Source organism: Perna viridis, chromosome 2, assembly GCF_037379345.1.
Source record: "Perna viridis isolate PV_CMFRI_1.1 ecotype Kerala chromosome 2, ASM3737934v1, whole genome shotgun sequence".
NCBI lineage: Eukaryota > Metazoa > Mollusca > Bivalvia > Mytilida > Mytilidae > Perna > Perna viridis.
In genome coordinates this window covers 54,179,166-54,206,575 of record NC_142446.1, presented here as the reverse complement: position 1 = coordinate 54,206,575, position 27,410 = coordinate 54,179,166, and the positions used below count along the sequence as shown (strand labels likewise).

The window sequence follows — 27,410 nt, the reverse complement described above, 5'->3', positions numbered from 1 at the left end:
GTTCTTAAATTAATATTTTAAAGTAGGTTCTTTAAACAGATTATGAAAATCTTTTGATATAATATTAATTATGACCTAAGTGAAAAGGCTGTCTCGGTTTTATCATCATAACTATAAATATTTAGACATGAAGTTAAATCCATGTACTAATTTACATAGAAAATATTATGTGCCTATTGCATGTTCATCTGACAATTAACATATGGTAAAAAGCTAGATCATGTTGCTTGTCAATCAGCTGTAATATGTTAAGTGTAAGTATTTGTAAAAATCAGGCAAAATGGGAAAATTCAGAAACATGCATGTCAAAACCCCACCAATCTGACAATATAATTTCAATCAAGGATGCTTTCTCTATTTGAACCACCATTATTTGATCTTATTTGTTCTGTGCATCTTTGGATTTTTCAATAGAATGATAGGAAAATGAGGTTTTTTGACAGAGTTATCTGCCCTTTAAATGTTCATTTTACAGTGCATCTGAATGAAATTATATCTCAATGCACTAATATGATATGAAAAATCTTGTTTTTTCCCTCGATTCTATTCATGCAAATAGTCAAATTACACTATCAAAATGTTTTTTTTAATACCATGTTTCACCCACTGCCTGATTCTTACAAAGACTGACACTTAATCAATATACGGTAAAAGCAGGTATATTAGCCACTTGATTATATCTGTACGTCCGTCTGTCCGTCATTATTAATGGTTAGGGAGTACCTGGGGGTACTCTGTGTAATATGTAACTCAAATAGTATCAAACTTTGATCAGTGTTTTATATTATAATTTTCATTTTAATTGAATTGGTTAAATGCAAAATTAAAACCATTGGGCATTGGGAAACTAACAGTTTGGATTAGTACACAGTCAAATTTACATCGATAGATTTAACCACTTTGTTCTCCATGTTACTTATAGTTTGAACGAAAAGCTTTAGATTGTGACTACATGTACCATTTTTTAAAGTCTGGGTGATTCAGCCTGGAAACCCACGATCTCTTGCACTAGCCGAGGCGAGCACGATATTCAAAGACCACTCAGACGGCCATTTTTAGAACAAATAAAAAACACACTCATCATTTCAAACATATATATATATATATATATATTGACCATGCTTTTCACGGATGGCTTTCCTCTGGCCAATTTAGTAAGTTCAGAATACCACATTGTCCACGTGATTTGGGGTATTTCCCGTATATTTCGAGCTTTGTACTAGACTTCCAACCAATCCATCTAGAAGTGGTATCCGGAATGTTAGGTTTCTTCCGTTTATGTTGGGGTACTATTGGAGGTAGTTTTAGGTCAGCTGTTTTTTTAGACGCATAGGAAGGAACACACTTCATTTCTGGTCCCAGAAGTTCTCTTGTAAGCTGAAAGATTGTATGAGATACAAGGTAATCGGTTTCAATTGACGCTTATGCAGAGCTAGAACTGAGTCTTGTTTTTTTTTTTTTTTGTTAGTATTGAATTTATGTTAGTCAATAAAGAATAAGCAAGGGGGTGTGTCTTGAGTGTTATCACTGCAGTTTTGTAATTTTCCATCTAGTTTTAGTTAATGAAATTTTACTTTAAGATGCCATACCACTAAAGGATGTGGGGGTTGTGACTTGAAGCGTTTAGGACTTTAGGGACCAAAATGGGGACAGGAACGGTCAAATTCGTAAAGTCGGAACAATAACTTTACCATAATTAAATGGATCTCTTTCTAATTACCTATGCATTGTGACATGTCGTCAGAAGGTGCTGGGACTGATTTTGGGGTTGTGATTGAAACCATTCACGAATAAGGGACAAACAAGGGACACTTACCTTATGGTTGCAGTCTAAAATGTGTCAAATATTTAATCATTGCATTTTCAGAGTTGATGATAGCTTGAATGCCAGTGTCTTTAATTGCCCCCTCCCCCCCCCCCCAAAAAAAAAAAAAAAAAAAAAAAAAAAAACTGTTCAGGATTCCATTTTTGAGGCGGTCTCAAACTGTGCCAGGTTGAGCATTTTATTTTCCAAATAATAAACCGACATATATAAAGTAGTTTTATAAAAACAATTACGTCTGCTAGCGTTGGAAGTTCCTACCGGTTTCCCTTAACAAGTAATGACACAAGTTTAAATATAGAATCTATGTAACTAAGCCAATTCATTTCATTCAATTCATCGTTAATATTTTTTCAAAACTCTTTTCCTCTGAAACCACTTGACCAATTGGAACCAAACTTGGTATGAATGTTCCTTTGGGGTATCCTGCATAGAACTGATGTGGGGATTTTTGATCCGTCAAAAACATGGCCGCTGATACTAAAAATAGAACATTAGGGTCATGCAGTAGTTGTTCGCATATATCTCCAAAACCGTTAGGTTTAGCTAAAGTCTGACTGGGTAAAAGTGTTCAGCATGATGAGATCCAGCAGCGGTCAAATTTTCATTTTAATCCATTAAGCCATGTTGGAGTTATTGTCCTTTTTCAACGGTTTTTGCTATTTTGAATGTTATTTCTTTCAAAAATCTTCTCCTCTGAACATAGAACATAGGGGTCAGACAGTAGTTTTTCGCATATATCTCCAAAAACCGTTAGGTTTAGCCAAATCTTTCAATAGCTGAAATGATCTTTATTTTTAAGACTACGAAAGTCTTCATGCATAAAAGTTGTCAGACGACTCCTTATAAGATTTATTGCCCTTGAAATGGGAAAAATGACGGGGTTTTTTTTACAGTTTTCAGCCAATATTTTGAAAACTATGATAGACAGAAACTTTCAAGTCCTGCCAAATTCTTCTTGAATCAAAATCGTTGGACAACTTGTTAAATGTATTGCCCTTGAAAGACGGAATTCAACCAGGTGAGCGATTCAGGCTCCTGGGAGCCTCTTGTTTTGTTTAGAAAAAAGTGGATAGCTTCATTATCAGAAAAGGTAAAATAAGGTATTGTGATAATTTTCTGTTATACTTTATCAAACAAACCCCTAAATCATTTTGTTTAGGACGTTCTCTGATCAGCAAATCACTTACATAACACAAATTAGTGAGACCATTATAATTGAATACGACCACCCAATAAGGTTCCGGCCTGACTAAAAGATCAAGACGTGTAAGACACACACAAACACACACACACGTATGTATAGAAAAAAAATCAAAAGTTGAGGGAAATACATGTATCTAATCAGTACAATTACGAACTTTGTGTTATTGAAATTTATATTGTTCTACGTTCACTGATTTGATACCCCATTCCCCTATTGACAACATGCTCCTAAAAATTGATTTGCATCAAATCCCAAAAAAATAGATATACAAATTGTTTCTTTCAATCACTGTATGTAGAATCAAACAATCCATTCTTCTTTCTGTTCTAGTGACCTTATCAAAATGCTCGGCTTTAACAAAATAAATTTAAAAATCAAGGAAGCTGGAAACTGGTTGTAATTTTAAAGGATGTTTTCCAAAAACAGATAAATTCGTGTTATGAAGAATTCTAATATGGCATGCTTCAAAGCTCTTTTGACCACAGCCGTGGTAAAAAAATGATAAACACATGACTAACATGTCGAGTAACACATAGGCCACGTCTATTAAAAAAATATGGAAAAAAAACTAGTCCTATTAGAATCGAAATAGATCACGGAAGCTTCATTTTATCATTGTTTTTGCACGGGCTGGCCTCTTATGTCGTTATTCAACCCCTCTGGCTAAACAATGATAAATGGAGTTTCCGTGATTTATTTCTTAAATAATGGCCATACCACGTTCAGTTTTTTTCTCACTTCGTGAGTACATGTCATGCACGTGTGGCTTTTGTTTGTCATTTTTACCTCGAAACTTCAAACAAGTACTACCTTAAAAAAAACAGCCGACGCATAAGTTCGTTTTGTTAATACCGAAATGTGAGATCACTGTACTACGTTTCATATTTCAATAATTTCCTTGGTTCAGCACGTAGACTATTTCCAATTATTCAATGTATAAAAGATTGTTCAATATATATATGTAATCGAAAATATTCCGGACACCAATGTTCCCAATGGAGCCTTAAATTTCACGGTTGCTATCACGTTTGTCCAATGAAATTCGAGGTTGCAAGATACATTGGTTAGGTTGCTATGGTTAACCAGCATGGATGTCACGTGATGTCAAAGCGAACTCAATACCGACTGCGTCGGGGGAAAAAACCTTTATAGCAATTTGAAATAGAGTGATGCTGTCTTACAAGTTGGAATACGCGTACATGTAGCTGCCAATTTTGATAATCTTGTCATAATTAACCAGGTAATTGACAGATATTCAAACTTAAAAGGCAGTGTCGAAAAGATCACGCAGATGTTCTGTGGTAATAGGACACATTGGTCTAATGTCGGGTAGATTTCTACCTATAGAGCTATTAAAATGACTCAGAAACCTGGCTAGATTTGTGTCGAAATCAGAATCACTATAAATTGCTATAATAACTGACTGTAGGATAAGCGCTGAGTCTCTCTTTAAAATGATGTTTCCATACTTACTGAATTGTACTCATCAACCAGATATCCCCATCTTTCTGGCCATTTGGATCTTTGTGAGAAAAATTCGTGTCTAACGTGGTCCTTCCTTTAATAAAAGAATCGAAAAGGAATTCAAAATAACTTTACCATGCTTACAATCATAATAAATTTGTTGTTCTTAAAAATATACAATTCAGACAATGCCTATGGTAGATGTGATTCAGGGTGAGAGAAAAAATACCGAACAAATGTCTTTTTGTTTTTTGTTTTGTTTTTGTTTTTGGCTTTTTTATCGTGAATTTTTTATATCTTCATGTAACGATAGCCTTTTCTGCATTCAAAGCTGCATTTTTGAAAAAGAAAATCATCCAAATCGAGAACGATAACTCTTGCAAAATACAAATTGCATTGCCAATCTATATAAGTCGATTAACGAACTAAGATAAGCTATGTGGACTGAATTAGAAATGAAGGTGAATTTAATAGATTTTGTTATTTATGAATCACCTCAAGGACTGTCTAATTTTTATAAAGACTGCTACCTATAAAAAAAATAAAAAAATATAAATATAAATCATTTCAATGCAGTCATTTAATTTTGGGAGTAGGTATATCGATACTAATAGCCTTCGCGTACAGACTTAAGTAGTACTCCAATTAAGAATCATGCAAAATGTGATTCATGTTTGGAAAACCTACACATTTTTTTTATATTTTGTTATTTTTTTTTTGTTAACAGAAACATGTGGCTTTTCATATAACCCCTGTTCATATGAGATAAAAATTATATAGAATGTACTATAGAATTCAATATTAAGGGAGATAAGTTAACATTAAAATAAAAAAGAAACTATTGGATTTTCAGTGTGAATTATCTGCTACGAGCAGACAGATTGGAATAAATAATTATACATTTCACCACATTTACCAAAAATGCAACTTAATAACAAAAATAAAAATATGTAGCCTTTTAAGGGTATATCACAAATTATAGACTTTGCAACAAGATTCTTACAAAGACTGCTACTTAATTATTATATAATTAAATTGTCTAGAGGAAAAACGCCTTCAGTTTTGCATAACATATTAAGTCTCATTCTTTTCGGATAAAAGGGAAAAACGAAAAAAAAGTCGGACCTTCTAAATGTAATTAATTAAATTCACAATTTAAACATGCAGGACTTAAAGCTCCCTTTGAAGCACTAGTATCATAGAGTACGTCTCAAATTCGACAATACACCTGATTGTTCGTAGACTTCTTTACACAAGAACAAATTAACAACTCACCATATCTCATCGTTATGTACTAAATTAAGGTTCAATCTTTTCCCGTTGTTAGCCATTTATGCACTAAATGACAAATGGCAGTGACTATATGTCACATAATAACGTTTATGACGTCGACGTAAGAGGACGACGTCGATCTGCGGTAGACAGGGGTTTGATGCAGTCATGGTGTTCGTTTTTGTTCGGCATGGTGAAAATGAAGACATAATCGTTAACACAAACTGTACTATAAAGAACATGTCGGACTATATAATATCAAACTGTCATCTTCGAAGAGATTCAATTATAGACCTGACGGATGGAAACGCCACAATGACGAATATGTACTCAAAAGAACCAACAAAATATGCCAGTCAGTCGTTCAAGAATAGACATATTTATTTGTTGTGCACTATTGAGTTGAATGCAGACAAATCAGTAAAAATGTTACACCGAGATTAAAGAATTGGGAGAAACAATATCCACTTCTGGAAAGAAAAATAAGATATAGAGAAGATCCAACAAATGTAGAGATAAAAAAGAGAAATTTCTGTGGCGGGAAAACTGAAACTACCAAAGATAAATTAGCGCCATCTTCTGGGACGAAGAAGAAGTCAGTGAGTAAAAAGAAAAGAAAAGAAAAGGAAAGGGAAGGAAAAGTTAATTATTGCATCAATTCAAATAATGAAGAACTACCTTTAAATGTTTTCTTTTCCTAAAGAATCAAGTACATTATGGATAAATTACTTCTGTTATGCCTACCATCTTGAGCATACAAAAAGTCTTCATCACTGTATGGCACGTTCTGATTAACCTTAAAACGCGAAACTTTTATTTTTTGAAATGCATCAGACCGTTTTTTTTTATGTTTTGTATCAAATAATGAAGACCATAGTAGCAATATTCATGAGAACTCAAAATGATGATATCTGCTTCTACAAATTATGTTGTTAGAATGGAACACAACATTCACGATCAGTTCACCCAGATTTTGTTAAACTAGGACAAGATTCTATTCAGGAAAATAATTTCATTGTATTTTGGTCATTTGTCATCTGTGTCCCGTTTTAATATGACACATTTAAATCCGCTAACACTAATTCAAAATATCTATAGTTGCAACATTATGAGGTAATCCTTTTCGTATATCAATTACTGTCCTATTAATTTGGTGTTGTTTTTATTAGCTTTATCTATGTTACACGGGCTCATGGCTAGTTCATCTAATAACGGAAAATCCTAATCGAATCGGAATTCATTGGGATTCACTAAAGTGATCAGTTTGTGTTCTGTTCCGAATGTATACCAGTTAATTGTCTTTTTGCATTTGTACCTTAGAGAATCCGTCCTGCGATTCGATACGTGTAATTACAATTAACGAAACCCGCTGATGATATTATTAGAACATTGATGTTATCTATCGTCTGTTTATAATATCCATTGATTGACTACAAGCTCAGAACTCCCGCGACGATTGTTGTATCATTGCTCAGATAGCTGATGATGCTACTTTTTCGGTCAGTGTATCATTTATGATAATAACTATTATTTGTATGTTCATGGTAGTGAAGTCAGATTCTTGAGAAAAAAATACGTAATGATTTAAAAATACAGTAAACTCGTCTAAACCAAACCCTGGATCTACGGGAAGCATGCGTAAATCAGACATCTAATGATGTCCATTCATACCAGTTTCAATGCGTTTTGAATTTTTGTACTGTATACTGAATACCTGCCTAAAACGAACGAAATATGTAGTCCGAAAGGTTTCGGTTTTTAACTATGTGATATTTTGAAACAACAACAAAAAATAACAATTATTTAATATTTCATTCATGTACATGTACTTGTATTTTATATTATGTAAATACACACAAAAAAGGTCGAAGTTGGTTCCAAATCCTTGAAGCTTGCGTAATCGAGCATGCCGTCGAAAAGAAAAAGAAGATCGTCTTAAAGTACATTATAATTGCTCCTCTGAGTTACATAAAGATAACTGCTTGGTCTGTAAAAGAAAGAAATGAGAAGAATCATATAGAAAATTCGACGTTCACTGATAACAAATGACTCTAACGCTCTACAATCTTTCTGATTACAAGAATAGTTTCATAAGCAAATCAGCCAGACTACGATGAAAGAATGTAATATAGATAAGATGAAGTTTGAGGAGCATATGTTTTTGTCAATGAAAAACAATTTCAATAGCAGGATTCCCCGTTATTCTATGATGAACTATAGTGATTGATTGTGTATTTTACGGTAATCTCTTTTTTGATTTATAGATAAGCAAAAACTATGCAAGCTTTCGTCGACGGATTGGATTGTATCCATTCGGGTGCTTGTTAGTATCCTCTGCATGATTGAGTTGTAATTTACAAGCGCTCGATATAAACTAAAGTGTCTTAAATAATCACTGACAGGAACATTCGTATTAAATTGTATATATTTCCTGGTGCTTGAATTGTATATATTTCCTGGTATTTGGTTATAATCATTCTTACATAGTATATTTAACATTTCTGGAAGCTAAAGGGATCTTTGTGTATCTTTAAAGAAATACCAATCATCGGAAATACTAAAGTTTGTTTTCTGTTTTCCTAATTTTCTCAAAATGTAATAGCTGTTCATTTTGAGACAAAGAATTCGAATCACAGAGTATGCTCTGTATATGCATCCAGAACAATGAACTATCACAGTATCACGGTTGATAGAGAGACGGGGGCCAATAAAACAGGATGACACACATAGGAAAATCTCATAGAGTTTAATGAGAAAGCGACAACAACAGTTAACAGAAAATTGATATTCCATATTGGTATTTGTGTATGCAATAATCCAGATAATCAGTCAATAGCAATAAACAGATACTATCAATATAAGGAAAGTCATTCCAAGGTAGGCCATCTATTTCTACTTGTTATTACGCATATGCTCATATTCTCAATTTCAATCAGAAAAAGTTTATACAAATATGGAAAAAATTGACGCAGTTAATATTTTTTCTATACAAATGTGTGTTTTTTTAATTTAATCTAAAGTTTGGTGAATATTTAAACGTTAGTTAATTGATAGGATTAGTCTGTAAATTGCTTCACCATATTTACAGAACCGTCAGTTTCTACGGGAGCGAAAAGTATTTGCATGTGTTACTTGTTAGGACCAAATAAGAGAGACCACGAATTACTGTTAAAAACTGGTGTATTGTCATCGCAATGCATATGAGTGTCTATTTTTTTTTCTCCGTAGAACTTGTTTAATAAAGTTTTCTGTATGCCAATGTAAATTAGGGGAATACCATCTACTGCATTTGATTCATGATGTCACTATGTTTAAAGAAAGCTGCCATACTTAAGAGTTAACTTAGGTCGTGTTTGACCAGCTTAATAGCAAACAGCACACATAATTAAATTTATATCAAGACCAACAAAGCAAGGATTTAAAGCAACTTGTAAATATACTTATCACTGCATATTTAATCTTGATGCGTACAGTTTTTTATCTTACAATACCGGAAGTGAAAGTAAGTTATCAGCCAGGGACAATGGAAGTTATCAATCTGGACTGATATGCGTTAAAGTTCCGGTAATTGAATAGCATGCGCATTGTTACACGTTGGCGGGAGATAACATCATAACAGGTGTCGAACATATAACAGTAGTTGAAAAAAACTCATTTAATTTATTGAAGTCATTTAACAGACATAAATATTTCAAAGGGTTTAGGACCAAAATTTTCAATTCTTCCAAATGCTTTTATTGGAAAAGTGAAATTATTATTTATAGTTCTGATAATTGTTTTTATCACTTTTTTCTGTTTGCATATATATTTAAAAAATGCCCTGTCGTACTAAAAAAGTATATTATAGCAAAACCTGTAGAAGACGTAGCAATGCCAAAAGTACAAAGAAGGGAAGTCGATACAGAAAAAACATCATCGAGAACACACACGACACAAAAGAACTAAAAAGTACACACACAAAAAATAAAAAAACACACGGCCTACAGTCAAAACCGAGTATAAACTCAGGTGCTCCGGAGGCGCAAGAGTTTGAACGTAGGAGCTCCGGAGACGTGAGCAGTTCCTGCTTCTTATATAATACCAGCCTTGCTGCAAGCTGAAGGTTATGTCCGGTAAAGGGTGAAGATAAGGACAGTTAGATTATTTATGTTAAATACTCCATATTGGTCAATCAAGCCATGGTGACGACTATACAATGTTTATAGTGACGAGTTTCAGGAGGTCGACGTAGAGTGAGAGACAAAACTCTTACAAATCATTGGAACATTTGTATTCAGCACTTTACATTAATCTCGTGCAAGCATCAAATAACTTGGACTGATTTCATTCTGTTTCAAATGAAAGCTTGATAGGCTTTGGTGAAATTGAATATGATACAAACATATCACTGATTTCAAGAGTTATGTCCCTTACCCTAGGTCTACCACCTTAATCTACACTCTTTTCTGAACAGTGTTTGCGCAAGTTCCTGTGCCCTGCTTAGAAAACAATGTAATATAATTACAAAATTTTCTTTCCAATGAACGTAATTTTTAAAATATTTTACTAATTTGACTAAAGAAATTTGCTGCATAATTTAAATTTACAGTTTTTTAGACCCGTTACATACACTCTGCGGCATGACCTTGTCAGTTGTAGACTGATGTAATAACAAAATTACCGAAATGATAAACACAAAATTACAGGCAAAAGTAAATAGCACAATCAAAGCAGAAACCGAAAGGTTGAAAACAACCCAACAGTCCTGGTTTGAAAAAGGCATTTCCTTTGGTAAATGGTGCGCTAATTCCTCTTGCTTCCGTAGTAATTAATTATACTTCTTGGACAAGGATATGTGGCCCATAGATAAGGTCGTCCCTTTAAACATTTTACGGTCGTTGCCATGAATTGAATGTTTGTTGTCCAAAATAACAAACGACCTCCAACTGTATCCTGTCAGTGCAGTAATTTTGTACATCACCTGGGAGTTTGCTTTTTGCTACTGCAAATAAAACAGCAATGTAAGTCACTGTAAATGAGAATGAAGACTGCAGTCATCTTATTCTGATATAAGAATTATCAGAAAATTACTTACCATTAAAAATTGAAATCCGAAAAATAAAATATGGTATTTGCATTGCGTATTTTTGATGAATTATACATGTATCATTAAAATTCCAATATTACCTTGAAATCATATTTTTGACGTAAACAACAGAGGTGCGCTCAACATTGCTAATTGCCAGTCTCTACAAACAGTAATCAAGGGAACCAAGATTCAAGAGGAAAGCGAAACAGACATACACAACATAGAACACAAAATAATCAAAATAAAACGTACAAAGCAACAAAAGTTTATGAGCAACTCGGACTCCACTAAAACTGGGAGCATGAACCAGGTGCACCGGTAGGGTGATTGTCCTCTGTAACCCAATAACTGTACTGGAACCCTTCAGGCTAAAATATTGGTAATAACGAACAAATAAATCACAAATTGAAAGGACATATTAATGAGACATGAACTGGCCAAGTCAAGTATTAACCCCTAAAAACCCTTTATGTTCCTGTGTCGGTAAAAACATTTCTTCAGGGACTAGGTTTCGAGGCTAGCCAAAGCTGCCGATTCCATAGTGGTCATAAGAGTTCCGTTGTAGGTTTCTATTGTGTACTCAAAGGAGAAAATTAAACATAATTAGACTAGACGACGAGTGTAGTGAAAACATGTTATTATTAACAGTTCTTGTTTCATTATATATTTTATATCAGTCCATTAGATGATTTTATCACTAATAAAAACAAAATGCAAGCTAAATACTAAACTGACTGCCAGTTCTATTTCATCAGTCATCAGTGGACTGGCTTCTGATACCGATTCATTGCTTTACATAACTTCCGGGAGCTTGACCTTGTGATACATGCATCACATAAGTTGACAACCTTGAGTTCGTTCGTATTATTGTGTCTACGTGGAAGATATTTGCAATACATCTGCAACACTTTTACTATTAACTTTAACGAGGTTCATGCTCATTCGACTTACATGTAAAACTAATTTAAGCAGTCTTCCGTCACGATTACCTTACAACACGTTAATTTTATAGGTATTATATCCGCCATTGTTCTTAAGTGGCTACCGTGCAAATGAGAGTATGTTTCTCTGTCTTGAATTGCATTTACATAACTTTGCAAATTTCATCTTTTGATCTTCTACAAATCAATTTAATCATTTAAAAACAATCTGCTGTTGGTTACCCAGTTCATTCATGTACCTTAATATATTGGTGATCAATATACATTATCTCATCACAGGTATGCAATGATGGTTTGAGAGGAATGGAAAGAAAAAAATAGGTAAGTTCATTTTCTTACTCTGCTTAATAGAAAAAATAATATTTATCCAGCAAGTAAGCTGTCTACTATACAAATAAAGAGTGTCGCATAATATCGTCTCCTGGTTACCTTTTCAGTTGTGAGCAACGTCAAAAACAGGTAACAAGTTTAAAGGTACCCTCGCCCCACTCAAAAGATTACTGAAAAATTTAAAGTATTGTGGACAAATTTCGCTTGTTTTATTTAGAAAATGTGGTTGTAGGATAAAAACAGTATATATTCATTGCTGAAAATATCAGTATATTTGTACTCGCTGCGAAACAGTCAGATTAGCTCGGGGAACCCTCGCGATCTGACTGTTCCTAAACTTGATATTTCCCGGCAATATACATGTATTTTATATTTATTTACTTGGGAATGCTTCATCTTCAATGGAACGGAATGTAAAGAAATATGAATTGAATAGTTGATCCATATACACTGTATATATATTAATGAGTTGAGTTAATGACGATCTTACAAACTTTATAAAAATGGCATATTATCGTTTTCTCTAAAAGATTATACTTTTGAGTCAAAGATTGGTTTTGATGGGGATATTACATGTACTACATACATGCATTTTTGTACCCAATGACATTATCGAATTTCATGAAAAAGAACAACGCCTGGAATTTGCTTTGACTGGAAAAGATTCTCGTCTTGTTGGCCTTATATGCCATTCTTATACCCTTTTTCTATCGTGCTTCTCGATGTCCATTTCATCTCGTAGTTGTTTAAAAAATTATACTAAAAAAATAACAATACTTTCTCGTAAAGATGGCAAAGGACGTTTTAATCTACGTTCAAACATGTGATGTGTAACGGTTTTAATAAAGACTCGTAAAACTCCCCAATGTATACAGAGCACTTGTCTTAAACGTTTTAATTTGAAATACGAAATTCTCTTTTATGCAATATAAATAAATCTTGTGATATCACAAAATAACGCTTTTCGAGGTAGTGGGTCAGTGATCAAGACATGTTATGTAATTTAGGCCAAGGCAACGAACTTCTTGTACATTAAGCCAAACGTAACAATGCTTTATAACAATTACTGGGTAATATCCGTATTGTTGTTCGACTTTATTGCTTAGAGATAGTCGAGATAGACCATTACGGTACAATTAACTCTATAATTTGTCACAGAGAATAACAACCGTATTATCTGTAAGCGGTTTCACAGTTAAGAGGAGATCTATGCGAGGAACTAACGCTTTATGTGTCTGGCGCAGTGCTGGGATTTTACGAGTTTTGTCGGACATGGTGAATCCATTCTATAAAATATTTATATGAGCAATGATGAATTAGGACTGGTTAGGACATTACTGCCATTTTACTAGAAAACAATTTTCTAGTTCAACAGAAAGGCTTTTCAATTTGATTTCTAGATATTCTCAAACTTTGGAATAAATTTTAAATACAGTGAAAAGTATTCCAGTAAGCCTATTTTTTTATGAAGTGTACAAGCAATCGAACTTGTTGAGTACTTGTTTTGTTTGTTTGTTTGTTTGTTTTTGTTTGTTTTGTTTTTCTATACGTGCTCTTAATTATTTGTCACAATGATTTCCATCTGACAGAATTTAAATAAAATAGTTATGAAAAAACAAGGAAGCCGTGGTGAAACTCTAGAACGCTACACAAGCCACATGTGGGTTCCCTTAAATAGACTTTAATTGCCCAATTAAAGTCAATTAAGCTAACTGGTGTCTTTTTACCATTGCTTATACGCCTACAACATTCATCTTAGGCGTATATGTATTGTACAGTTTTAAAAATGTCATTCCGTAATTGTTCGTTTGTCAGTTTACAAAAAGTTTAATGCAGAACTGATTTTGCGTTTGCACGAAGACCTTTTATCATATTTTTTTCACCGAATCATGTTGAACGTGTTTTTATTAATAGTTTTGTTTAAGTAAAACAAAGTGTACTTATCAGTTGCAATTGGATTTTGAACAAGCTTACAGAAAAAGCGAGTACTCTTTCGAAGTAGATACAGCTTTTGTTGCCTTTTGTCCTAGTTGTTAAAGTAATTGTATTCTGTATCAATCTCAAGAGTCAAATCCGAATTCAACAGATTTTTAGTTGTATTTTCCCACCACTGTCCCAGATTAGTGGAGCGTTGAGCGCTCACAAACAATTTTAGCCTCCGCCACATACTTTATATGTCTGTTTCAAGTCAGAAACCTGTAGTCCAGTGGCTGTCATTGTTTTTGCGTTCATTGTTATTTGTCTTACGTTTATTTTTTCTATTATAGATAATGTCGACTTTCGTCTTTTATTAATAGTTTCACTTCATTTATTTTTGGGGCTATTACAGCTTTAAGGTACGGATTTTCCTTATCATTGAAGACCGTGTGGTGTCCTGTAGAAGTTTAATTACTTTTGGATGATGACTGTCTCATCGGCAAACATGCCACATCACCTATTTTTATGTTATAAATCATTTGTCTTTTCGTGACATAAGATTGTATTCGAGGGTACTTAACTACCGTCTGCACAAGGAATCCTTTTTAAAAAAACTACTTCACCATATTAAACAATAAAGATATTGTCACGCTAACAAAATTTAGGACAACTAAACGCGAGCTTTCAATAGAAAGCGGCTGCGCCAGCAAAATATACCTAGAAACTAAAGAATATTTCTTTAACGGGGCGACGAATGTTATAACAATATTAAGTTCATCTACGGATAATATTTAACGAATTGTAATATTATCAAATTCAAGAAGATAATGACCTAACAATAGCATTCTAATCTGTAAAAAATGTACAATTTTAGTAGAATAAATAAGTTGGATTATCTCTGATTTTTTTTTAATTCCCGAATACAAACTACCTGATTCAAAACATGAGAAGCAAGCTCCAAGCTGCGGCAGACGTTCGTTTCCTCGTTCGCTAACCGCTGCAGACATGCCTTCGATCGGGCGTTATTCAAATTGTACGTCGTTTGACAGTCGGATGACGTCGCGTAATATTCGCATTTTCTTTGCAAGATTCTTGCATTTTCTGAGACGGCTGGCTGCAGCGTCGACGATGAATTTCGAACATCAGATGCTGTTCGGAGCTTGGAATAGAAATAGTATTTCTAAAATTTAAAAAGGAGGTGATTCATCAAAAAGACACCAAATTTAATTTTTTTTCTAATTCAGGAGTAGTTAAGGTAAAAATATTCAGCCTTAACTTGTCATTTGGTTTTTGCGATTTTTAAGATAAAAATTATATAGAAACTTGAAACTTTTTGAAACTTTTATTTCACTAAAGGTCTCATATGAGACATAATAGTACAACTTATGAACTGAATATAAATAATGCATGAACAAATACGTGTGACTATATTTGAAATAAAAAATGATGAATGCAGATGTAAGTTGAACATATTATAATTATAGTTACAATGAAGTTATAGTGATTGCAGATGGAAGTTTAGCAATTAATGTAACTCGTCACCTGTATATATTTTTCCTTGCTACATAAAAGTCAAACTCTTCCAGATCTGGATCTATCATTAGTGAAGAATCTACCACCTTCAATTAGCAATATATGACTTAAATTCTGAATATTCAAACCAGGTCAGAGAATAGCGACGATTCTCAAAATCAATAACAAACCAACCATGCAAGTTTTGTTATAAGCGTAATAGTTGGTTGACTGTCAAACCACTTTTGAATTCTTACAATTTTGTAACGTTCTTAATTATATACTTAACTAGAGGCAACTCTTTTGCTGTACCTGTGTATAAGGATGTTTTGGGGGCAGCTGCAGCCTTCCCTGTGGTGTGAGGGTTTCCTCATTGTTCATTAAAGACTGATGGGTAGCCTTGGGCTGATATTTTCACCCAAGTGGGGATTGTTGTCTCTTTGACATATACACCATACTCATACTCGTTATACTTTATCACTCAAAACAATAAATTACATTAAATTATATAAAATAATGCAAGGCGTTCCTAATTTTGCGCTGTATGGGTAGAGATTTTATCTGACACTTACATGTCAAATGGAATTGAAAAAAAAAACTTCTCTGTTCACTTGAGAACGGTCTATAAATTTCCAGTATTGATGATCAAATCGACCGCAGACCAACCCTACATGTAATACAATGTTAAACCTATATGCTCAATGCAAAACACAGCCTTGGATATTGAATACCTATTTATCTCCTTGTGTTAACTTCAAGTACCTTTAAAACTAATGTTGACATTGTTAATTGATTGTCATTCTAAGTAAAAATCGGGCAGTGGTTGAAACATGGTATAAAAAACCAGCGTTTTGAAAGTGTAATTTGACTATTTGCACTATCAGAATCAAGGAAAAAAGTTAATATTTTTCATATTAAATTGGTCAATTGAGTTATAGTGGTTTTAGAAAAAGCATCCTTGAGTGACATTATATTGTCAGATCGGTGGGTTTTTGGCATGCATGTTTCTGATTTTTCCAATTTTGCCTGATTTTTACAGAAACACTGAACATCAAATATTTGAAAATGATTATGACCATAATTTGCTGTACATGCAGAGATTATTTCTACGTGAACAACGCAAATAGTTTACCATAAATCTATTTTAGTAGTCTAGTAACTGAAAGTTCTATCATAGCCTGTCTAAAAAGAAAGAAATCAAGACTAAAACAACTACCACCTGTTTTGAAATATAATCATTTTGTCTAAATAATATTATAGAATGTATATATACATTATGCAGGAAGTATAAATACTTAGTTGATAGACTGATTTCAACAATAAGAATGTTTAAGAAATATTGTATCCAACGACCCCTATAACATACGTACGCAACAAACAAGATAAAAATTTAGAACATTTGAATCCGTGTCTTGAATCGTGTCATTCCCAACCCAAAGTGGTTTCAAGTTTATTCCAAATTTGAGTTGACCAAGTTTTGTTGATAAATATAATCGAACATGAATTGACCTAATATATCAGAAAGGTTGATTCAAAGAACAGAAGAAGAAGAAAACTTATTGTCCGTATCAATGGGCTCGTGAGAGCGTGGTATATGTTACACATTAAAATTAGAAGTTAATATGTACCGGTATACATGATAAGCATTTCCAGATATATGGAAGACGTACATATCATATAAACATCGTATTTGTATAAATTTATGAGTATATATTTACTTCAATCATTTTTAAAGAATGATTTTACAGTATTTTGCAGCTTCGAACATAAAGTTCATTGTCTGAGTTAAATAAAGCATGAAATTTAAAAGCATTTTGCAGTGAATCCTTTTTGACAATTCTCCTCTCATTTGTAAAGATAAATATGATGTCACATAAGAGGAAAAACTCATTAGAACGTTTATATTCAGCATTTTACATCAATATTCTGTAAGCATCAAAGTAACTCGGACTGATAGGCTTTGGTGAAATTGAATATGATACAAATGTATCATTGATTTCAAGACTTATGTCCCTTATCCTAGCTCTACCTCCTTAAATTGTAGGTAAAATCATGATTGTTGTACGTTAACGTAGTTGCAGCATTCAGAAATGACACAATTAGAGTTTTAAACCATGTGAAAATAAAAGTGATAGACGTTCATCTGATTTGATTACGATGGTCGGGCAGCATAACCAGGACTATATCTACTGCCGAACGTCTTGTTGACATCAATGATAATTGTTTTCTTCATAAGTATGTAAAACACATCCTAACGAAACAAAACAGTGGACAGCTGTTACTGATAGGGTGAATATGTAATTGTTTGTGAACATGATTGTTTTTTCTAGTTCAGTAGACAGTCTTGTTTACCGTTATTCTTTATGCGAACAGCTGTTGACCATATATTTATTACCAATGATAGTAATAAAGTTTATGCCAATTAACTGTGAAAAAATGCATTTAAAATCTTGTTCATAAATTCCTATAGCATCATTGAAAAACTCAAAACACTTACCGTGAACAGATCTGCATGTATAGACAGATACAAAAAAACTGTATTGGTATTCTAACTACTGGTTCTTGGAATTGTTTTACAAAACACTCGAAAGACTTATGTACAAATAAATCATTAACAAACCAAAGGGACTTACGTGAATGTGGGTCTTACGTTGGCTTTGTGAAGCGATGCCCTGCTAAATGTACCACCAAACCCTTTTATAATGCTACCGATAAGCGGGACTATATAACTTTCATGGCATGTTGATTAATTCTTTTTTGAAAACTCAAAAACCTCCACATCTTATTTACTTTAATGTGATTGGTAAACCAAGAGATTCCGAGGATCAGGACTCTTGTTTTCGCCTGTCAGGTGTTCAGTTCCACGTGTATACCTCAAATCATGATAGAAAAAGATATAAAGGTTCTTTACCTTGTTATGACCTCATCAAAGATAAGAGCAAACAGATTCATTAGTATTTTTGCATGTTCTTTCTCAACAGGAAGTGTGCGAAATGTTTTCTCGTTGCACAAACGACTTTTTTCTCCAATTAGGGATATACATTTTTTAACGAAATATAAGGGTGCACTATCCAGTTACATTTATGCGCACTGTTTCGTACAGCAAGTTGACCCGGTCAAATTTGGTAAAACTTAAACTTAAAAGTTGAAATTTGGTGGATATATTGTTTAAATGTAGTTAAGCATTTATACATAGACAGATGTAATATATGTAATGATAAACAGGTGTAATTTAAATGGTATCCGGAACGTTTCAGTCTCCAGTTGTATTTGGTTCTCTCCACAGCATCAGCTGGCTAATTTTCAAAATACATTATTTCACACGAACTTTAGGAACTAAAATTGCGAAAAAATGAATCGAAAAGAGTGTTATTTTTACCCTTTTTCAACCTCTTCCATGCATGCTTTCATCCTGTCTAGGGCCTGGGTGCCTGATATTTTATAAAACATAGTATTTGGATGTTAGTTTGGGAAAGGCAGTCTTTATTTGTAATGAAAACAGTTATATTTTTTCATTATGTTACCATGGCTACTGGATTTTGTAACAATAATCTCTAAATTAATTGAACCTCATTTACTATAGATTAGAAAAATATGTACTTTTGAAACACTTGAAATTTCTGTGCGGACTGCCTCAAAATAGCTTTACTTCAACAAAATGAGACCATATTCTTAGAATTGACCTAACCGTGTAGTAATAACTAAGCATTAAAATGGAAATATTCGGAACCCCCTGCATTCCGCCGTCTTGTTTCTGCGTTCCTGTTTGGTGGATTAGACCACGCCTCTTTCGGATGCCAAGTCCCGTTATTTCATCGTCCCGAAAACGAGATGATGATAAAATGTTTAACAAAACGAAATTTCGGGGTTTCCTCCATCGCATTTCACAAACAGAACGGAATGTAAGATTGAAGTTACCACACACTCTATGAAATTTGTCTCGTACTTACCTGCTCAGGCAAATTGATGAAGAGGAAATACTTTTGACCAAACTTTTCAAAAAATGCTGTGATCTATCTTGGATAACATTTCATGTGCTCCTTCAGATGTGTTTTTTTTTTCTTTTTATCTTTCAACAATTACGTTATTTAAGATTTTGCTGACGTAACAATGACTTAAATATCTTGTTCATCGTCTAAAGGAAGATTTTCTTAAAAGCTGCAAATTTGAAAACATAGTATCACGACCACTATCTTGACTTGCTAATCGATTTATAATGTATATATCAGCGGTAAAACTGTAGGTCATGAATAAACAACTTAGTATGTGTTTTAAGCAGTGGACTCGTTCTTTCCCAGTATACCTGATATATGATCCTATTAAGAATATAAGTTTTAATATGTATCATTGTATTCTGCTGTCAGTACAATCATCTTTAAAAATAAAAACGGTTTGAGACATTTAAAAAAAATTGTCTTCCCAATGTACGAATTCATGATTAACGATTTTGCATTATTCTTAGTGTTACCCCTGAATTTATTTCAGTCATCGTTGCTGGATCTAGTTTCACATTTCAATATGTTTGGTTTTTTAGCACTTTGTGTTAATTTGTATATAATTTATTTTTGGATCTTAAACTTCTTAAAAATGTTTGGGTTTCTATGATGCTGATGATAGGTACGTTGTACTTTTTGTATGATTGATATTATTTTGTATTTTAAAGTATAGTTAACATCCAATATCTTTTAAACCTTATGCCACTCACAGGGACATTCCTACATGGAAAATTGTCATAAAAAGGCATGATTTAACATGCAAAGGTACTTTTTGTTGTTATATACTACAAATGACTCTAGGTTCAAAACAGCTGCGCTAAGGCACATGGTACGCCGTCCCTTTCTAATCCATTTATTGCAAATGTAGTTTAGTTTAAAACATGCTTCATTCCTGAAATTAGAAAAAAAAATTAAAAACTTGTCATATTGACAAAGATAAAAACAAACGAGAAGGAGTGATGAAGTAATAATACCACTGAAAGTTATTCTTACAGTGTTTAAAGATTTTATTGTGAATTTGGAGACTGGAATCCATGCCAAAAGAGAACACACAAAGACTTTCGATAATGCTTGTATAAAAAGAACAAACGAGTAGCTTGAAGTTGTCTAAAATTCAGATATACTGTCAATTTTCACTTTTTGTTCACTTTCCGTTCATATTTTTGTCAAGGAAATGATGTCCACTCCCAAGAAACAACTTCATATTCAGTGAAAACATTTACATCATATGTGAAATTAATAAGTTCGTTTTTTTTGTGTGGACATAGTTTTCTGGATGTGAATATGTTCGAAAAAAGACCAAAATTTACAATTCTTGGCAGTTCTTTTAAATGACGTATAATTGTGGCACCATAAAAACCTCCTTGCAATGAACGAATACCGCAGTTTTCCTTGTATGTACATATTTTACTATGTTATGAATAATTTTTATGCCCCTACATCTTTTCACTATTATTATACTAGTATGTTTCGAAATAAATAGACCTACGTATGTTTGTTTTTCAATCTTACTGTTGAGTAATTATTAAAATACAAAATGATAGTAACTATATTAACAAATAAAATATTGAACAGTATCATATTTCCACCAAATGCCACTTAAGTATGTCTAGTATCAAAATTTCATATTGAGATAAAATCGATCTATGATGTTAGTTAAAATTACAACCTTGTCAGTAGTGTTCGACACGTGTCGCGGAATTGCATTATTATTGCTAGATTATACTCACTTGCAATATGGCGGGAATCACTGGCGGAGCAGGACACTCTTACCTTATTTTTTAAACAAAAGGTCTTACGGTAAAAAAAAAAAATTGCGAAATCATTCACAATCAGCGCTTTATTGTTCTTAAATCATCACAATTACGTACACATATAAAGCACATGACGATGACAATTCTATCTCTCGCATGTATTTTGAAAGGTAAAAAATGTACCCTTTAACTGTACCATCCAATTTATATTTCATAATTATCATGAAGAAATGTGCTCACATGCATACATGTTGAAGTAAGTGAGAGTAATAAATTTAGATCTAACCAAAATTGTCACTTCATGCAGTGTTTTGTTTTATATTTTTTTATGTTTTGTGTGATTTTTGTTTGTTTGTTTGTTGTTTCTTTTTGTTTTTTGGGGTATATTTTGTGTTTTTTTGTGGTTCTTGTTTGGTTTTTTTTTCGTATTTTTTTTTGTTTGTTTTTTCTTTTTGTCTTTTTGTTTTGTTTTTTTTTTTTGGGAGGGGTGTTTTTGTTTTTTGTTTTTTGTTTGAGACGAATGTCTTATTTTACACTCAAATGTACTAATCAATGCAGAATCACTATTAATTGTTGTGTATTAAAGCATTAAATACAGTTGTACCTGTTTTCAAACGTTCTGATATTAATTACTCAATGATGACACCATTCTATGATTGCATAATTAAAACGATACATATTATAAACCTGCTATTATATTACGTAAACAAAATTATATTCCAAGGCCAAAGACTATATCATATACTGTATTTATCTGTTGCATCAAAATAATTTGTAAGTAAATAAGCGAAGTACAAAAGAAGGAAGAGGGATATTTATGCCTGTCTGTACTTATCCTTCATCTTGACTTAAGTTTCTTTATTGTTGGGTATAAACTTTATGCAGTGTTTCAAATGACTTTTATACGATAACATCTACAATGATGATATTCGGAATAATTTGAAGTGACTGCTATATTTTCTTGGTCTATGAGGAAAAAACTTCAATCACATTGTGCACACTAAATTACCTGCCTAGCAGGTTATTTTGAAAAGTGCCCCCACGGGTTATTTCAAATAGACCGAAAAATATAACAGTCATTCGTTATAATTTAATTTTAGTATCAAAATTCAAGGAGTAAATCAGCAAAACTGGTTGATGACGTCACAGTCACATTACAAAGTTTGGTCTATGAGATGATCGACATAATTTTCCATCCAATCAGAAAGCGTGTTACATCAGAAATTAAATTATGGATGGGTATCCAAATGTCCTTACAGTCAAAATATAAATTAAGTATGCAGACTCGTTAAGAACAAGCATGCATATAATTATAAATGAAAAAAGAACGGAAGTAATGACAATCTCCAAATGCACAAACAAATAATACCTTCAGAAGGTAGTCATAAGGTCTTGAACCAATGTAAACACATACAACGTGTCGTAGTTTTCCTTTGCTCTTTCGTCTACCCCGGACTTGACTTTTTATGAGCAACTCGGCGGGTGTTTCTAGAAAAGCAGAGGACGCTTACCCTACCGATGCACCTGGTCCATCTCCCAGTTTTCAGTGTTTTTAGTTTTTAGTCCGAGTTGCTCCTTTACTTTTGTTACCTTGTATGTATGATTGGTTATTCTATATTCTTTGTTGTGTGAGTCTGTTTTCCATGTCTGGTCTTTGTCCCTGGATTACATTCTTATGATTACCGCTATAACCTTGGTTCCCTTGATTACTCTTTTAAATAGTTTTGAAAAGCTATATTTGCACCTGGTCCATACTCCCAGTTCTAGTGAAGTCTGGGTTGCTTGTATTCTTTTGTCTCTTTGTACGTGATATTTTGGTTTTTTCGTTTTCTTTGTTATGTTGGTCTATTTACCTGTCTAGTCTTTTTCCTTTGAATATGTTCTTTAAATTTCCGCTCGAATCTTTGGTCCCTATAACCGCTTTAATCAAAAGCTTATTCTTCGATCATGGAAAGCTAAATTAAAAAAAAGTGTACTTTAAAAAAAAACGAAATCATAAATTTTGCATATGAAAAATTAGCAGTAAAAAGTAGAATACATTTTTGCTTTGAAGATTATTTGAGTATAATTTAATTCCAGAAGTAACATGCTTTCTATTTGGATTAACAAAAATTTGTCCATCATCTCATAGACCAAATTTTGTATATGACCATGTCGTCATCAACCTTTTTCAGTACTTTACGCGTTAAATTTTGATACTAAAAATAAATTATCATGAATGACTGTTATATGTTTTCGGCCTATTTGAAATAACCGCAATGCCCGTGGTGTACACAGGTTATCTAGTGTGCACAACGTGATTGAGAAAGTAATCAAGGGAACCAAGGTTATAGCGGTAATCAAAAGAATGTAATCCAGGGACAAAGACCAGATATTGAAAACAGACATACACAACCAAGAACATAAAGTAACTAAAATCATACATACAAAGTAACATAGTCAAATGAGCAACTCGGACTTCACTAAAAATGGTAGCATGGACCAGGTGCACCGAGGTTATTTCCTCCTAGACCGAAAAAATATAGCAGTCATTCCTCAATCAATAAACAAAATACCAATCATATAGATATTGTTAATTGATTAATGAGTGACCAATCAAACGACGTGTTACGTACATTTGGGTAAAATTGGAAGTGCAATCAGTTTTATATTCGCTGTACGTGTCTGTTGGCGAGGATGTACATAATTTGTTCATTGAATAAAAATTAAGGCAATTTTACTGTTGGGAAGGAAGCTTGAAGTAAAGCCCGTTTAAAGGAAAAGTGATTATTTAAGGAATGACTGTTATATTTTTTCGGTCTATGAAAAAAATTATTTCGTTATGCTATACATGTGTTTAAAGAAGTAATTTCTTATCGAAAGTTTTACAACAATACACTTAGGAAGTTCAAGACTCAAAAATTAATTATGTACATAAGGAACCCAAAACCAAAATTATCGGAATGGGAAGACCTTTGAGGTCTAAAAAGTATGTCAAAGACTCTACAACATTGTATGCCCGTGTTTATTACAAGGAACGATGCCTCAGTGTTTTAAGGGTTTTGACTTTATGTGCATCGGCAAAAAATACACGCTTTAATGTTTCAAAAGTTCAACATCTCGGTACAGCACACAAATCACTTTTTTAACCAAAATAAAATGCATCTCCAAGATACAAGTGAATCGGAATCGAAATTTCATTACGAAAAAGGATTAAAGGCATATAAAAGATTGACATATACTTTTCCTATATAGTATGAATTTTGTCGAGCAATCTTTTTTTTACAATGGGAACAAGTAGTAGATACTTTTTATATTTGTATGTAACTCTTACAAAGTTTTTTGTTCAAATAGAAATTGACTTTGGTCAAGTCCATAACTCCATATTATTTTCAACTAGTTTTGTATTATTAAAAGATTCACATCGACGATGATCTTATACAAAATTATCAAACATATAAAGCAATACTGCAACTCCTATATCCGGACATGCACATATTACTGCAGGATTTTACCGTCAACTCTGCGGCCAATTTAAAAAAAACCATTTGTAGTATGCAAAGTATGTTAAATGTGAAAAAAAATTGAAATAAAAGTTATAAATTAATGATCATGTATCATCGACATATTTTGCTTTAAATTGAATGCAAATTTTGTTTGTTTTTACTCGGGTTTGTTTGATTTGTTTTGTCTTTTTTTGTTGTTGTTGTTGTTTGGTGAGAGTTTTTGTTTTTATTTATTTTATTTATTTATTTTTTATTTTTCCGTATTTTTTAAATAGAAATCTGACTTATGTAAGCGGAACGTTTTATATCTTCCAATTTTTTGTGTAATCTACGCCAATTTTGATACAGCTGACCAAGTACGTTCTCAAGATAAGAGTAGTAGAGTGGAAAATAATTCGCAACATTAGTAGCATAGTATGTCAAAACAAATGGTTTTATATAAAGATGGTTAAACTGAGATATTTAATTTTGTGTAAGAAAAAACCAAGTTACTAATTTACTTTAGTTGTTTTGTACGTATTATTACTTTGGTTATTTTATGTTCTTTGTCGTGTGTGTCTGTTTTAATGCTCGGTAATTTTGTTGTTACCCTTATTCCCTGTCTGGTCTTTGTCCCTTGATTACATTCTTTTTCACTTATTTATATGTTCTTGATGCTTCCTTTGGCGATGTGATGTGGGTAGTACTACAAGGCATTGCAAAATATACGGAAATTCAGTTCAAGTATTTTTCAAATGCTTAATATTTAATTTCCGGTAAACGTAGGTTTGTTTGGTTTTTTTCTGACAAAACAATTATTTGTTCATGTACAATATGGGTTTTAAGTATACGCTCTCATAATCATTTAAAAACTATATATTTAATTCAAATGAAATGATTTTTACTAGCATTATGATGAAAAACTTCGGGGCCGAGTTTCACCCTTAAAAGTAAGTTACTTAAACAGGTGTCAAGCCTAACCCTAATTTTAAATTCCTATTTACTTAAACTCAAACTGCTTTTTTATGGGTGTGCTCTTTCTAATGCTTAGTGTGAAAGTTGGATAAGGCACAAGGTTTTTTTTTAAAACAACGATGTCTATTAACATTTTTGTTGAACAAATGTACATTTAGTTAATAGTTGTGGCGCTTCTTGATATATGTAAGCGGTGTTTGTTAATAAATGTTGGTAGATCTTCAGATGTTTAAATAACTTAATGCAATTTAAATATTTTATTTATTGTTGTTTTATTTAATGCATGTGTATTGTGAAAATATATGTACATGAAAGTACATAAAAAGGAAAGAAGGAATCGAAGTTCAAGTTATGTAGATGAAAATGGAGCAATAGTCTGACCACGTCCAATTTCATTGGTAATTATTATATAATATAATTGGACAGTTGTAATTCAGAAGAAATAACAAATTTAATTTAGCGCTAAGATGGTGACATTTATTGCTATAAAGTTTATTCTTATTTTTGACTCTGGGCTATGTTAAGTACTAGATGTAATTACATTGACAATTAAATGTAAAGGTCATAGAGATATACACACTCAGTGGTAAAGGTCTACACAAAAACTAAATGTACTCTATATAATATCAAACGTATGACTATACTTTGTTGTACAAGTAGTTCTTAAGAAATGAATTTTAATTGACACTGTGAAATTTGAGTTCCATGGCATTTGAAATTTCAACGATTCGACGAAGCATTCATATGATATCAAGTGAAACCTCCACCCATATATTTTTGATTTTTGGCAAGCTGGAGGATTTCAGTGTGATAACATGTATCATGATGGATAAGCAGCATATGTTATAGTGTTCTGACCACATTATTATATTGTTTGCGTTACTGGATTAAATATATACATGTGTATGTAAGTGCATTTTATATTTATAGCAATATTACAGTATTTGATATGACGAGTGAATATGAATCAATCTTAGTTTAGTTGTTACAGGAAATGTGCTAATTTTTTGTCAATTAACAGGAAGTGTTTATAAGTGTAGTGACATGACATGCTAATAGTACCCTAAGACCTGTCTAATCTGAAACACTTTTTTATTTTAAATAAAATTGTTCGGTTTAGAGAGATAAATATCGTAAAAAAAGCATTTGCTACATATTCACTTATGCTTAATACTGTATTCTAGTTGTGACAACACTCCCATGGCCCGTCGTATCCCGTGGTAGCAAGTTGACAGAGTTATTTATTTTGTGTCTATGAAATCAGGATTTAAATTACGGGTGCTAATGATAATGCCTTTTTATCACTGATATAGTTTGCGTAAGTAGAGGTCAACAATTAAGGCACAATGAATAACTTGAAATAGTTGCGGTAAGAAATCTTTGCACCAAATTCCTTTTTTAAAAATCTTAGGCAATGTTATTTGAATAATTCATTTTGTTGTAAGTTACATAATACTGACTTACAATGAATATTTACAGTGTTGATATGAATGTAGTAAATTTTGAAATTATGGTTAAAGAGAGTATGTGAGATGTATGGATGTGCATGGAAGCAATTACATGTCTTGTAGCGAAAATAATACGTACATTTCTGATGTGTAAAGGTACATTATCAAGTCTTGTATTGCTTTAGTTGTAAATAGATTCAAGATTTATAAATATTCTTTTTCATCACAATGTTCACAAATA

General features: G+C 32.6%; 2 protein-coding genes across 8 annotated transcripts in view; one reads left to right on the top strand and one right to left on the bottom strand.

The window, feature by feature from the left end:
• Positions 1 to 1,080: 1,080 nt before the first annotated feature.
• Positions 1,081 to 5,856, bottom strand: LOC148626050 (ciliary microtubule inner protein 1-like). Its single transcript, XM_088569667.1, has 3 exons — positions 5,769 to 5,856; positions 4,503 to 4,587; positions 1,081 to 1,377 (listed from the first exon to the last, which is right to left on the bottom strand). The coding sequence occupies exons 1-3, from the start codon at positions 5,822 to 5,824 to the stop codon at positions 1,126 to 1,128; spliced, it is 393 nt and encodes a 130-aa protein (XP_088425793.1). The 5' UTR covers positions 5,825 to 5,856; the 3' UTR covers positions 1,081 to 1,125.
• A 2,142-nt stretch (positions 5,857 to 7,998) lies between these two features.
• The window catches only part of LOC148626049 (ectonucleoside triphosphate diphosphohydrolase 1-like), a 33,247-nt gene continuing 13,835 nt past the window's right edge, over positions 7,999 to 27,410 (top strand). The window contains exons 1-2 of one of the 7 annotated variants that reach the window (XM_088569658.1): positions 7,999 to 8,642; positions 12,054 to 12,095. The gene's annotated coding sequence lies outside the window, so the exon portion shown is untranslated. Of the gene's footprint in view, positions 8,643 to 12,053; positions 12,096 to 25,578; positions 25,697 to 26,100; positions 26,120 to 26,317; positions 26,629 to 26,858; positions 27,040 to 27,234; positions 27,326 to 27,410 lie in introns of those variants that run through there. The other 6 variants (XM_088569660.1, XM_088569664.1, XM_088569661.1 and 3 more) reach the window with 6 other exon arrangements.

Coding starts and splice junctions, on each gene's coding strand:
- LOC148626050 (XM_088569667.1), bottom strand. CDS start 5,824: ATGGCTAACAACGGGAAAAGATTGAACCTTAATTTAGTACATAACGAT. Junction 4,588..5,768: donor GTACATAACGATGAGATATG/GTGAGTTGTTAA, acceptor CTTTTATTAAAG/GAAGGACCACGTTAGACACG. Junction 1,378..4,502: donor TGGTTGATGAGTACAATTCA/GTAAGTATGGAA, acceptor ACAATCTTTCAG/CTTACAAGAGAACTTCTGGG.